The 14642-nt window shown below is 51.3% G+C and overlaps 5 protein-coding genes across 5 annotated transcripts; 3 read left to right on the top strand and 2 right to left on the bottom strand.

The window, feature by feature from the left end:
* Window positions 1-360: 360 nt before the first annotated feature.
* AA0111_g817 (hypothetical protein) lies at window positions 361-4206 on the top strand (the record flags this gene model as incomplete). The annotated part of the gene is made up of 3 exons (XM_028654587.1): window positions 361-619; window positions 669-835; window positions 883-4206. 3 exons carry the CDS (start codon window positions 361-363, stop codon window positions 4204-4206), a joined length of 3750 nt encoding a protein of 1249 aa, XP_028511571.1.
* A 1078-nt stretch (window positions 4207-5284) lies between these two features.
* AA0111_g816 (hypothetical protein) lies at window positions 5285-7176 on the top strand (the record flags this gene model as incomplete). The annotated part of the gene is made up of 2 exons (XM_028654576.1): window positions 5285-5347; window positions 5398-7176. The coding sequence occupies 2 exons, from the start codon at window positions 5285-5287 to the stop codon at window positions 7174-7176; spliced, it is 1842 nt and encodes a 613-aa protein (XP_028511570.1).
* A 134-nt stretch (window positions 7177-7310) lies between these two features.
* AA0111_g815 (hypothetical protein) lies at window positions 7311-8450 on the bottom strand (the record flags this gene model as incomplete). Its single annotated transcript, XM_028654565.1, has 1 exon — window positions 7311-8450. One exon carries the CDS (start codon window positions 8448-8450, stop codon window positions 7311-7313), a length of 1140 nt encoding a protein of 379 aa, XP_028511573.1.
* A 791-nt stretch (window positions 8451-9241) lies between these two features.
* On the bottom strand, window positions 9242-11367 carry AA0111_g814 (Heat shock protein; the record flags this gene model as incomplete). The annotated part of the gene is made up of 3 exons (XM_028654554.1): window positions 9242-11037; window positions 11094-11286; window positions 11341-11367. 3 exons carry the CDS (start codon window positions 11365-11367, stop codon window positions 9242-9244), a joined length of 2016 nt encoding a protein of 671 aa, XP_028511572.1.
* Window positions 11368-11999: 632 nt separating this feature from the next.
* On the top strand, window positions 12000-14195 carry AA0111_g813 (hypothetical protein; the record flags this gene model as incomplete). Its single annotated transcript, XM_028654543.1, has 3 exons — window positions 12000-12085; window positions 12138-13496; window positions 13547-14195. The coding sequence occupies 3 exons, from the start codon at window positions 12000-12002 to the stop codon at window positions 14193-14195; spliced, it is 2094 nt and encodes a 697-aa protein (XP_028511575.1).
* Between the last annotated feature and the right edge of the window lie 447 nt (window positions 14196-14642).

Below are 14642 nucleotides of genomic sequence, written 5' to 3'. Positions count from 1 at the left end.
TGCTAGTAATGCACGAGATTGTGCGTGCTGATGTTGCGCACTATCACGTGTAGTCGAGCAGGGTGATGAGGATTGTAAAGGGTTGTACTTTACAAAGAGTCGAATCGAGACAGATGGAGCCTTGGCGCTGCTGCCTTATCGCCTTATCGGCCTCGGCTGTGAGACGCGACTTGGTACGCGTCAAGCATCGTCGAGGTCTGTCATTTTAAGGCGATCCACGGCCGCTTGCATCAACATGTAGGTGTCCGCCGAAAAGTAAAAGGCGCCTCCTGATATGTGGCGAGATCTAGATGTACGGCGCCACGGAGTGGTGACGCGAACAATCGATCACGCGGAGGGTGGTAACGTACCCCGCGAAACATGATAAGCGGCACGGAGCTTACGCGGGGATATGGCAACGCCATCACTCCCTGGAGGTTGCCTGAGCGTTCCGTCTCGTTTGGAAGTCCTATCTCTGTCTTGAACACGTTTCTGATAGCACCATCCTCTTACCCTGGGTGCTCCATTATCTCCCTCTGCGAAAGTCGTCTGGCTATTGATGTAGCCACTGCCCCTTCACCTAGGCTAGCTCCGAGGAGCTGCTGGTGCCTTGGACAAGATACCACAGATCGATACAACCGTATGTTACGTTTCATGTTACATGGTCAATTGACACTGACGAGATGCAGGGCCAAGACCTTCAGCCCAATCTTCTGACTTCAGCTCCATTCGGACCACTCCCCAGTCTCGAACATGGCTTGGTGGCGCCGTGACCCGACCTTCAGTCCCATTCAACGTTACGCGCAACGCATCCTACGGTCCCACGAGGCTGCTCTCCGTACCCGATGCTTCTCTCGTACGCCCTCCGAATCTGCACAACATGAAGACAACCATGACAGCAAGCGTCCATCTGGCATGTCTAATCTTGAGTGGCTGCAGCTACAGCAATATCAGCGATGGCGAAAGAGGCTGATGGACGACCCATACCAGGCTATCTTCGGTGCTAGCAACGATATGTTAAGTGGAAAGGGGTTCAAAGACTGGGAATGGACCAGCAAAAGCTTTCCAAAGTGGTTGCTGAGAGAGCTGGACATCCACGACACCACATCGTCGCCTAAAAATGATAAAGATGGCAATCCCAACCCGAGATATCCGAGACGAGTTGAGGTCAAGAATGAGAGTTCCCACGAGCACAAGGAACGAGCATCTTACTTCCCACAACCATCCTTCCGGGCAAGTCAACTGCTCCGTGATGACGCGACTGGGGTTGAATCTCCTTCAGACTTCAGGAGACCTCGAGATCAGCCTCATGTCAGGTCTTCCGGCCGCCTTCCAGAAGTGCCGAGCAATCCCGAAGCAAGCGCGACCAACTCTGCATATCCTGCAAGTATTTCACAGAGCTACGATCTCCAGCAGCCTACGCCACCGAAAAGCACAGAATTCTTCGGAGAGTACATTACGAAGACGAAATCCGATGCGGCCTCAAAGATCGAACAATCTGCCAAGGTTACATCGAATACGGAAAATTCCTCCATGGATCAATTTCTGACGGAGACGCCTAGACACAAGGATCCGTATTTCGGTGGTGCAACTGAGAATGGTACTTGGAGAGAAACTTCGCTACAAAGGAGATCTTCAAAAGATTTCGTAGCAAAGCCTGAGGTTTACACCGTGCCTCTGCAAAAAGCAGAAGACAAGCCCTCGGCACCGGAGTCAGCGACTGTGCAGATTCATGAGACACCCTCAGTGTCACCCACAAAAGAACACATTACATCCTTTCCTACAGATTCGGGCCTTCCAAGCACGAGACGGCATGTTCCTCAAGAACAACTTTCAACACAACAAGAGCCTGCCCCCCAAGGCACTACTTCATCTTCCCGGTCTACGTCCAAGATTTTGAGTCAACTGCCTGAAGATGACTTGGACTTCTTGAGTGCAGATCACATACGTGCAAACATGGCCGCGAGAAGGAGCAAAGTCCTCGGCGACGAGCTCAGAAAGGCCGAACGGGCCAAATTAGAGAAGACTTTTGAGGATACTCACAAGAAACACCATGTCATCGATCCGATGCTTGAGGCCAAGGTCATCAACGATCAATTCGTCCGTCGAGTTGAAAGACAAATGCAGCAGCCAGAGAAACCACTTGAGCCTCAGGAGATTAACAAACCGCAAACAAGTACACCAATTGGGAAAACACATTCTGTGGAGACCGAAAGTCAATTGGAGTCTAGTGTCGAGCGAATGAAGTCATGGCTTGAAGAAAGCGGCGCCAAGTTTTCCAGCTTCTTTTGGCAAGACCCTACTGAGGAGGCGGACGTGGTAAAAACACGGCAATTCTTCGACAAGATCTTGGCGCGTATCCGCAAAGGCCGTACGACTATGAAGCAAGTGATTGATGATCTAGAGGCCGAAATTCCAGCATCTAAGCCTCTCTTGAAGCGCATGAAAGCCGACGAGGATCTACTGGACTCTGCTATCAATGCCCTTCGGCAGGGTCCAGGAACTGGCAAGATGCATTCCTTGACACCGAAGAAAGTCAGAGCTATCCAAGAATTGCGCCTTAAGTACCAGAGCACAGACAATGATCTTATTAAGGCATACGCACAGCTCGAGGAACTGGGCAAGTCGGATGCGGCAAAGAACGTGTCTTCAGCTTTCAAACAGCGACTCAACATTGCATCAAAAATCACCCAGAAAAATGCTCACCTTACGCGTTGTTTGATCTGGAGTCTACAGGGTCATCTCGAGGATGCGGAAATTGCCCAGACTATGCTACCAAACTACAAAGCTGTCGCAAACAGCTTGTTGACCCTTAGAGACACACAATTGGCTTTAGCGCGATTGCTAGAACGTGCCATGCTCATTTATGGTGTAGCACCGCATACGTGGGAAGACATCAAAACCTCCAGTAAACATCAGAATGCGCAAGATCCGCAGGATCATGGGCAGCCAGCCCAAGGTAAAGTACACACTGGTATGACTGAGGTTGACAAAGCTCAGCTTCACGCTAAGGTAGCAGCTGAAGAACGTCTTGCCAACGAGGTTGATGCACAGAAGTCCGCTATGCGTGGGCTCTCAGACGATGGATACGCGCGCATACCGAAGATGGAACTGAAAAAGTCGTTTGAGGAGCGAGGATCTCTTGCTCACAGCCTATTCAGGCCTTTCGGACCCGTATTGGAGAGCCTAGAGAAGGAGATGCCGTCCAAAGTAGATACAACCGAGGTCGAGGAGAAAGCGATTCACCAACTCAACGACAAGACACCCGTTGATGACACCCAAAAGGCATATGTGGATACGCATGGATCAATTGCTGTTGACCACGAGCAGACAGAGATCCTGATCAAGGATAACAAGGCCGAGGAAGATCATGAAGTGAACAAGTTTGATATGCTGAAGGATGATCCTACAATAGGCGAGACGTTGACCCAGGTGAACGAGCCAGACAGCTCGGAACTGGTGGCTGAGAAAGAGGTTACATCAGTTGCTGCTCTAACCGAAACTGCTCAGGATACCATGACTGCTGCTCACACTCCATCATCTCCTGTATCCGCTACCTTGGATCTTAAGCCGGGCAAAGCGTCTGATGAGACGTTTGTTGGGGTGTCGTCTCCGGTCACATCACCTCGTTCATCAGGGGCGGACTCACAGATGCTTTACACGATCCTTGTGCACGATCCGGACACTGGCAAGCTTTCGCTCACCACCTCTACATCGGTTGTATCTCGTGACCTTCCTCCTGTGATACCACTACACGAAGCGCTATCGCAGCTCGATCAGCCTGCGAAGTTCGTTCCACATATCAAAGACGGCCTCGAGATTGTCACTGCGAAGAAGGATATGCTTATACTGCGCGATGCTCTCAACCCCACATCGCCCACTAAGCCCTTCGCCACTGTGAACACCTCGAGCGCAATGGAAGGCAACACTGACAATACGGTGGAGAGAGGTAATATCAATCCCATAGATGGGACGACCCGTCTCTCACCTACTGGCTACGTCGGACCAGAAGAGAGCCAAGAACAACTTGAGAAAGAGTTCACTGAGCGTAGGCAAGCTGCTGAGCGCGTTGTCAGCACAGAGGAAAGCAGTAACGAACAAGGACCAGCCCAACAGGAGACTAAAGGCAAGAGGAAAGGCCGCAAAGGAGCTGGTGTAGTTAAGACAGCCATCTGGGCTGCCGCAGTATGCTATGTGGCCGGCGTACTTGGAGAAGTTGTTAGCTGAGTTGCTCTACGAGAGGTGATTCTCCACTCGCTTTCTTTTGCTATCCTTTTTTGTTTGGCGTTCGCGAGGCTGTTCACCGCTCTGGTTTGGGTCGAGTGTGTATGTAAATCATTGTTCTAGTGTCATATCTTGTTATCATACCTGCCCTTTTTGTACATTTCAACTTACTTCCTAAACACACCGTCACAGACGACAGCTAAACGGAGAACACAGCTTTCAGATGAATAGAATCACAAGCACCGGATCACACCATCTACTACGGAGCGCTTGGCCTTGTCAAAGCTATAGAGGCAGCACAAAGTACCTAGATGTTTCTGGTCCAACTCATATCTGACCTTATCGTAGTTCTTGATGGGTGAAAGCTTGGGTTATCATGAAAAATTTCGCCGATGCTGAAGCAGTGAAATAAAGAGATCATCGCACTATCTACATGCAAGTGTTTGGAGTCTGTGTAAGTCTCAGATGCATTTCGTACGTGCATAATGCTTATTGTCCCTTAGATCGAATGTGCAAACCAAGTCAATCGTAGCGATATTTACAAACGGCGGAACTGCACACAAATTTGGATAGATCCACGCTTACTACAGCTTTAAATAATGCACGGCCTCTCAACGGCTGTTTCCATGAAGTTTTGTTGGGTTAGCTCTATTCCTATAGAATTTTGCTTAATTTTGCAAGGTCGAATATTTTCGTGAAAGCAATTTTCTGCTTTTCATGCTCTTTCACTGCACTTTATCTTTCCATATCGAGTCATTGGGGCCCGCGTGTATACCAAACATTCCAATGAGTCCTCCATCGTGCGAATTCTCCCTCTATTACTCTGTCTCTGGATAGTTTATGAGCCAACCAATTGCGCGACACAACTTGCTCTTAGATTCGTCATGAGGTGGTCAGTCAAATCGAGTCACAAACTTGGCTGTAGCAACAGGAGTTGCTCTTCTAATAGCCCAGTTGCCTAGATGGAGGCCATCGCATGAGCACCGGAAATGTAATCCGCCCCATCTCGTTTCGCACGGTTGGGCTTTGCATCACGGTAGCCATTTTTGTGGTTCTCTGTCTGTTTGGTGGAACTTCTTCCATGGTCAAAGCTCTATTTACTGGCATCGTAAAAGCTCTGCATTGGACTGCCATATTCTGGCTTGTATGTATAACTCTATCTGTGTTGATTTGATCGCAGGCTAATATAACCAGACACAAGAAGTACAGTGGGAAGTTGCGCCCGTAATCTGGGGCTATGTCACAGCGTCAGCTGATGCCTTTACTACGGATGTGACTACATCACTAGGGGGGTTTCAAACACCTGCTTGTACAACGATCGCCATTCTTAGTCTGTGCCAAGTTATTTCTTTCCTACCGAAGAGTTCCAAGGGGCGTCTCATACTATATCTGTTCGCCATCTGGCCGGTGCTGTCACTTGTACGGCTGACTTCGATGGGGAGGCAAGTTCCTTTGCTGCCTGAAGCAGTATGGCCGTATGTGACAACTGGCGCTGTACCACCAAGCTCACTTCACGCTGTCGAAGAGCTTGCTCTGAAGGCTCGGAATGATTTCGCACATCTACAGAAACGACAATCTAAAACACTTCGTTCAGCCGAAAAGGAGTATCGAAGAAGAAACTCACGCGAAGCACCGCCAGGATTTAATAAGTGGTTTTTCCACGCCAAAGCCAACCAATCTCCTCTGATAGATGACTTTGACATGATCAATGAGGATCTCATGCCATTCTGGAAGATCGAACCTCGCCGTCTACGCGAAAATATCAATAACGTCACTGAGCTCGACCATCTTGCGCTCCGTAAGTGCGCCTTTGCGGATGGAGAATATAATTCGGCAAGTGACCACTGGCTTGGGAAGGATCTCGGAGGGCTCTTTGATGAAGTATCGCGCAACATTCCTGACGTTGTATTTGCTCTTAATTTATTGGATGAACCTAGGTTCATCATCAGGCGACAAACGCTCGATAATGGCGGTACATTACGTCCTTCATTCGAAGATGCAAATCACAACTCCATATGGGATAAAACCAATGATCTATGTTGGGGTAATCCTCGTGTTGAGGCGAATCCCTTCATCTTCAGTTATGGCCTTTCTTTCGTCCAAGACAAATCGCACGCTCAGGAAGTCTGCTCACATCCCAAGTTCGAGAGTATACACGGCTTCTTTTCCTCTCCCATGACTGGTCTGACGACAGAAGCTTCAATCCCCATCCTTTCGCAAGCTGCGCCTTCTTCGTTCGGCGACATGATATATCCTAGTCCTTGGTATACAGATAAGGTATATCAAGGAGACTATAAGGAGGTAGATGATCCTGCTTGGGAAGCAAAGAGCGACAAACTATACTGGGCTGGTAGCATAACTGGAGGCTATAGCTGGAACAGCAGCTGGCAACATTCCCACCGACAACGTTTCGTGAAGTTGGTCCAGGCCATCGATCACACCAGTCATACGTTTCTCAAGCAATCCAAACTAGGGCAATGGATACCATACAGCACGGTAAAGAATCAAAGCAGTCTCTATGACGTGAAATTCACGGCTGTGTTCCAGTGCAATGAGCAAGATTGCAAAGAGCAAAAAGAATTCTTTAACCCTGGAGATATAGAGGAACAAAGTCAACAGCTACAATCCCGCTTCGTGTTTGACATCGACGGGAATTCATTTAGTGGGCGATACTACACGCTGTTACAATCGCGGAGCGTTGTGCTTAAGCAGACGATCCTGCGAGAATGGTATGATGAGCGCTTGATACCATGGGTGCATTACATCCCTATCAGCCTCTCCATGGACAAGCTGCCAGAAATTATGCGATATCTAACGAGCCATGAAGATGGTAAAAGGAGAGCGAAGGAGATAGCCGATGTGAGTCGCGAGTGGCATGGGAAGGCGCTTCGAAGAGAGGACTTTACCATCTATCTATACCGCCTCATGCTGGAACTGGCCCGGATTATGGACCCGAATCGTGAAGTAGAATAATCAACAACTTGTTTCCTCAAACTTCACCTGAGTACAAGTGATCCTTCAAGTACATGATGTCTGGCAAAGCGTCTTTGTATGACGCTGTCACAAAATATAAATTCCACCCTCCATAACTTCTCCATTTCGATTACTCAAACAAACAATCCCTTTACCAACCCCTCAACAGCATCATAGGCCTTTCCTTCCTTCTGCCCACCCGTGGCCCGCTCTGTAATGATAGGAATCTGATCTTTGCCTACTTTGTAATTCCTCAAGTCACTATCCAACCCTAGATCCTTGACCAGCCCCAAGATTTCGTCTCCAACCTTTTCAGCATCAGCTTTGGCATCGCTAGACGCCGACTTTCCGATGAATGGAAGCAAGCGAGCTACCTGCTCTGCCGCAGCGGGTTCTTGAGCCTTGAGCTTGACTACGTGTCCCAGAGTGAGGCATGATGTGATACCATGAGGAATACCATAGGGAGAACCCAGCGCGTAGCCTAGGGCATGGGAGAGACCGAGACCGCCTTTGATGTTGTAGCCCAAAAATCCCAGGGAAGCAAATGCGGCAAGCTGCAACCTCGTAATAACATCCTCGTCTTTGGGGTTTTGTTTGTATTTTGGTAGGGCTTCGAAGAGGGTAGCTGCAGACTGTAGAGTCAACCATCTAGCGGGCATCTCAGTGGCGGTAGGATGATAAAGTAGCTCGATGGCGTGGTCCATGGCGCGGAGACCAGTTGACATCCATAGGCGTTCAGGGGTGTATAGGGCGAATTTGGCATCATAGATGACGACGTGAGGGACGAGTTCTTTGGCTCGAACACCAGTTTTCACGCCGTCAGATTGTGTGTAGCCGGCCATCAGGGTGCATTCACTTGCACTTAGGGTTGTCGGGATGGCGATGTGGTAAAGGTATCTTCCCGTCTTTTCGTTCAGGCGGTAGCTGATGGCTTTTGAGCTGTCGATTGGGCTTCCGCCACCAATGGAGATCACGGTATCGATGCTTTGATCCTTCTTCACAAGGTCGGTTGCTTCGTCTAGTTGGGCGACAGGCGCGTGTTCGCCTATCTTTGAGAAGGTCCCTGCATGTTTATCGCCCAGAAGCGCTTCAACTTGCTTCACCAGAGGCGTCTTGCTGGCCAGAGAGTTTCCAGTAATGACAAAGGCTTTGCTTGACTCTTTTGGAAGACAGGAGAGGAGATGTTGTTTCACAGAGTCAGCACCATAATGCAGTTTCTGGAGCTGCGTAGGTTGCCAGAGGCCAGATAAGGGGTGATTCGTTGCGTCTGTCATCTTGGGCTTGGCCTTTGTAGAGCTATATCGAATACTACAGGGAGGTTGGATGTGTCCGCCAATCAATGCTTTGCTGGCAAGTGTAGGATGTGAAAAGGTTCTGGGTGAAGAGTATAGGGATGCGATGGTAATGGATCTAGTGGTGTTGGATCTGCGTGCGAAGAGGAGAGTGTGCTTTATAATGCCGCGAATTGGAATCATAGGAGGTAGTTCGCTACAAAACTGACTTTGTGTACTATTAAAGAACGGAGGCCGCGGATTAGTAATGACGTAAGAGTTTAGCGGGTCGAAATGATGAAGCTATCCCGAGGTTCAGATAGCGGGGCACATCACATAGTAAGATCCAAAATGATTACTTGTACAGGGCGACTGTTAGTCGGCAATGAACGACGTCACTTTGTAATAGACAGTAATGAACATTTCAAATCGTAGATTGTAGAGCGGAGAAGTAAGCGAAGTGCTACCATCTCGCGTCTCTAAGCTATGGTACACTCATTGACTCCGCCATTATGTCGTCCCTTCCACATCATGTCCTGACCACCAGTGGATATCACTCTTTCGTTATTCCGACGTGTACCAAGGATCCGTAAGGGTAATAAAACAAACGCTAATGTGAGAAGAGAAATCGTCGGAAAATATGATACAGAGATGCTCAAACATGTGTAGGGACATGTACACGTCTAGACGTGACCTAAACCAGACCAATCATGACAGGATGCAAGACGCCTGCTTTTGGACGTAAAGAAGCCATCAACGAGAAAGACAAAACCAGTGCTGAACAATCAAAGCATTTACTGCTTCTTCTCGCCCTCACCCTCAGGCTGCTGAGGCTGCTCGCTCTGGTTTTGGCTCTCGGAGCGGGCCTTGTGCATCTGGTCGAACAGGCTCAAAGAGGCGTTCTGGAGCTCGTCGGTCTTCTCCTTGATCTCAGCGGCGGTGGCGGTGCCCTCACCAGACTGGCTCTGGGCGATGAACTCGCGCATGGAAGTGATCTTCTCCTTGATCTTCTCGGCCTCAGCCTTGTCGAGACGGTCCTCGAACTCCTTGAGGGCCTTCTCGGTGTCGTTTACGACGCTGTCAGCGCGGTTGGCGGCCTCGATGGCGTTCTTGCGCTCCTTGTCTTGCTCAGCGTACTGCTCGGAGTCCTTGACCATGTTCTCGATCTCAGCGTCAGAAAGACCGGATCCAGAGGCGATGGTGATGGACTGGTCCTTGTTGGTAGACTTGTCCTTGGCGTGAACGTGGACGATGGAGTCAGCGTCGATGTCGAAAGTGACCTCAATCTGGGGTACACCACGGTGAGCCGGGGGAATGCCAACGAGCTGGAAGTTACCGAGGAGCTTGTTGTCACGGACGAGCTCACGCTCACCCTGGTAGACCTTGATCTCGACAGCGCTCTGGAAATCGGCAGCAGTGGAGAAGACCTGGGACTTCTTGGTGGGGATAGTGGTGTTACGGTTGATCAGGCGAGTGAAGACACCACCGAGGGTCTCGATACCAAGAGAGAGGGGAGTGACGTCGAGAAGGAGAAGGTCGGTGACCTCACCAGCAAGGACGGCACCCTGGATAGCAGCACCGATAGCAACAGCCTCATCGGGGTTGACCGACTTGGCGGGGTCACGACCGAAGATGCTCTTGACAGACTCGGTAACCTTGGGCATACGGGTCATACCACCAACGAGGATGACCTCAGAGATGTCGGTGGCCTTCAGGTTGGCGTCCTTGAGGGCCTTGCGGACGGGCTCGACGGTACGGCTGATGAGGGGGTCCATCATCTTCTCAAGCTGAGAACGGGTGAGCTTGGTGTTGATGTGCTTGGGACCAGAGGCGTCGGCGGTAATGAAGGGCAGGTTGATGTCGGTCTGGGAGGAAGAGGACAGCTCGATCTTGGCCTTCTCGGCGGCCTCACGGATACGCTGGATAGCCATGCGGTCGCTGTTCAGGTCGATGCCCTGCTCCTTCTTGAACTGGTCGACAAGGTGGCGGACGAGGGTAATGTCGAAGTCCTCACCACCAAGGTGAGTGTCACCGTTGGTAGACTTGACCTCGAAGACACCAGCCTGGATCTCGAGGATGGAGATATCGAAAGTACCACCACCCAAATCGTAGACAGCTACGACGTTGTCGGTGGCCTTGTCAAGACCGTAGGCGAGAGCGGCAGCGGTGGGTTCGTTGACGACACGGAGAACGTTGAGACCAGCGATTTGACCGGCGTCCTTGGTAGCTTGACGCTGGGAGTCGTTGAAGTAGGCGGGGACGGTGACGACGGCGTTCTTGACGTTCTTGCCCATGTAGGACTCGGCAGTCTCCTTCATCTTTCCGAGGACGAAACCACCAACCTGGGAAGGCGAGTACTTCTGTCCTTGGGCCTCGAGCCAGGCATCACCGTTGGTGTGCTGGACGATCTTGTATGGGACCTGCTGGATGTCGCGCTGGACCTCAGCATCGGTGAACTTGCGACCGATGAGACGCTTGGTAGCGAAAAGAGTGTTCTCTGGGTTGACGACAGCCTGGCGCTTGGCGGCGATACCGACGAGACGCTCGCCCTCCTTGGTGAAACCAACGACGGAAGGTGTTGTTCGGCCACCTGGAGAAAGAATTAGCGTCTTGATCGAATTGGGTGAAAAATCATTTCTGACGTACCCTCAGAGTTCTCAATGATGCGAGGGACCTTGCCCTCCATGACAGCGACGGCAGAGTTGGTGGTACCCAAGTCAATACCAATGACCGAGCCCTTGACCTTCTCCTCGCCGCCCTCAGCATACCCTCGCGCAAACATGGCGGGAGCCCTGAATGCGGGGGTGCGTCGCGCCGCCGAAACCGCACGAGGCAAAAACTATGATGAGGTCCGAGAATGTTGACGAGCATAATCAGAAAGGCAATTACTTACAGTCCGTGATAATCTTGAGGACAACATTGTGAATGTGTGAGACGCTGCGTGAGGGGATGCAAGCGACAGAAGATTGGATGTAGAGATGATGAGTGGGAGGGTGGATGGTATATATGATGTAGTGATGGAAGCTTTGACGATGGACAAAATTCTCGGAGAAGATTCTAGCTCGTTTTGGTGTAAAATCGCCGCCCGAGGTTCCGCTGTAAACGTCTGTGCTTCCGAGTTGCTACGAACAATTCAATCCACCATGCGACTTGACTCGGAATGGTGAGGAGGCGAATGGCAGACCTTGCCAGTGGCAGGTGGTGAATGTTGCATCATGGCGCCATGACGCCTTCTGGCCTTTGTGCTATGACTTCCACCATGAGTCGCCGTGTTCAAGGCTTGGCGCATATGGCTCGCGTGTGGGGAAGATGCTTGACCATAGTGACGCCTGGAACACCTCGAAACACTGCGACTCTATCAACCCTCGCTCCGACACATGCAACGCGTGCCAGAATAGACCACAAATCACAACTACCGCCCTCCTCTCGCCTGTAAATCCATCTGCACTGTATTCCTGCCGGGGCCCCTTGGACTTCTCCGCCTAGACGACTTGTGACGTAGATTGCTACCGTCCCAGAGACATGCAGCCTTCTCCGACCTGACCGCAAATTATGGCCGTCGATGACTCCCTGAGCAGAGATACGGATACCTTTGTGTTGGCTCAGAAGGCTTACTACCCTACCAAGATCCCTATCGCGTGAGCGCTGGCCATAGACAAGCACACGGTGCGTCAACGCTGACGAGTGCAGACACTATCAATTGCGCCATTTCATCTCCTGCCCTGAACCCGATCTCCTCTACTATGCAAGCGGCGCGGCCGTCTACTGCCTCAATGCGGCCACACGAACCCAGGCACACGTCACCACATTGCCCTGGGAAGCGCGCTGCACTGCTTCCGGCTACGGCTATGTCTGCGTGGGTGGAGAGGAACATGGCAACTTCGCCGCCATCCAGGTGACCGGCTTTCCTCCAACAGACTCGTCCCGTGGCGACGCCTCGTTGCCCCTGGACTTCGAGCACCGCCTGCCTCGACCGCCCCTACTAGGCGCTGCATCGCGCGTACGTCTCGAGAAGATCGGAACCGATATCGTCAACTCCATATCCATACACAGACTGCCGGGTGAAAGCGAGGGTCAGCATGACGTCGTCGCAGTTCTTACCAACAATGACAAGACGGTGCGTGTCTATTCGTTGACTCAAAATCTGGAGCTGGCGGTGCTTGACTTGCCCTTTGCAATGAACCACGCTGCCATCTCGCCCGATGGCCAAATGTTGGTAGCTGTCGGCGATGCCCCTATTGGCTACTTCTTCGAGCGCACAAAGTCACCCAAGCCTGGTAATAAGGCACCTGAGGGGCATATACAATCAACACCTCCAGCATGGGAATTACTGAAGCAAGTGACTCTCTACCGCCCCGCACATTCGCATGCAGACGGATACTTCACTACAGCTTGGTCACCATCAGGAAGCCTCTGTGCTGTTGGCTCAGAATGCGGATACATTACTGTTTTTGACGTCCAGTTGCTGAAGCTTGTCGAATATGGTGAAGATGCAATCCTACAGATGATAAGCTCCACGAGACCAGACAGCCGAACCGGGCCCGGCGCGGTACGGACGATGCACTTTTCACCCGCACCATGGGATTTCCTCGTTTGGAGCGAAGACCAAGGTAGAGTGTGCATCGCGGACTTGCGAGCTGGTCTCAGGGTCAAACAAATTCTGAACCTGGATCCAAAAGAAGAAGGTCTCGAGACCGTCGAAATAGCCGACTTTGACCTCAGTCTTAGCCCAGAAATGCACGAGCTTCGCAGAGAAGCAGATTTCATCCGAGGATATCGACGTGCTTTGGATTCGGAAGGGAACACAGCTGCTATGAATGCTGCGAATGAGTATTTCGAAGCGGACTCAGAGCGGCAGAGACTTCACCGGCGGCTGGGTGTCGTAGAGTCGGACAACGATCCACTTGGCTTAACGGCACGCGAAAGACAGGTGCTTAGTGCTCTACGGACCAGTCATAGACAGCGTGAAGAGATCCAGGAGGCCCGTGGGCAGGGGATAACGCCCCGGAGTATCAACTATACAACTTCTGAGCAACTCAACACTGTACCGTATGTTATGCACCCAACTGCTGTACTGAGACTTGACTAACAGCATGTAGGGAGCCCACTGCCCGAGAGGTAGCTGACGCTATGGCTCGTTTCATGGCAGAGAGGACTGGGCAGGCGCACTCACGCAACTGGCTCCAAGAGCGGACAACTCCTCATCGGCGGACTTCAGTCATTGTTTCAATAAACGAAGGCACAGTCAATGCACCTGCTACCCTCACCAATATTACTGACACTGCTCTCACACGTTCGCCAAACACGGTGCCTGCACACGCGCGTCGCGTGAGCAACGAGATAGTGGCCTCGACAGATGAAGCATGGCGTACTGTTGAAGAGGCACTTAGTGCTGAACAACAACGCGCTACAACTCGCGGCACTACTGCACATGCGGCTGCCACTGACAGCAATCCCACTGCACCCGAACTCCGCAGCGAGCTTCGTCGTATCCGTCAATTGACGCAGGCTCGTGAGCGGCTCCGCATCACGCGTGCTGGCCAGCCCATCCTTGAATCCTATGAATTCAGTCTGGGCCTACGCGGGTCAAGCCGCACGACGCACGATTCCAGACTAGGCGTACGGACGGCGGGACTGGCCATGAGCCAGGATGGACGCACTCTGTATTGTGCAACAGAGGAAGGCATTTTCGAATTCAAGATGAACCTTCATATCAGGAAGTCGTTTCCTGCTGTCAATCCCCGATGATGGACTCTTTCCGGCGTTACATTGGCTCCAGAATGGCTTTTTTACTGCGTTCTTGTTTAACATTCCTGCATTTTTCAAGGCCTCTCTGGGACGGTCTGGCATTTGGCTTGGCGAATAGGTTCAGGCGCACAGCGTACTTGATGGGAAGGAAGGTAATTTTTTTTTCTGTAATGTCAATTTTGTCCAAGTAGGTATACCCGCATATCAAATAGTCACGAGCATCCTGGTATTTTGGACCGGTGCACCTTTTTTGCTTATTCGTGGGTGATTGTCTGTGGATTCTTTATCTCAATCTGGGGTAGAGGCCCCCCCTGTCGTCCGCAAGTCGGAGGCGAAAACACGCGGGCGATGTTCGGAGCAAGGGAGAACTGCCGATTTGTCCTCGATGGCGCAATTCCAGCGGTGACTCCCCACAAGATGGGGCTAAGCTACTCGTGCGCATGTCTT

The sequence above is a fragment of the Alternaria arborescens genome (assembly GCF_004154835.1).
Source record: "Alternaria arborescens strain FERA 675 chromosome Unknown contig_2, whole genome shotgun sequence".
NCBI classification, from domain to species: Eukaryota; Fungi; Ascomycota; class Dothideomycetes; order Pleosporales; family Pleosporaceae; genus Alternaria; species Alternaria arborescens.
The sequence above is the reverse complement of the archived record's forward strand: the minus strand, read 5'-3'. Positions and strand labels throughout refer to the sequence as shown.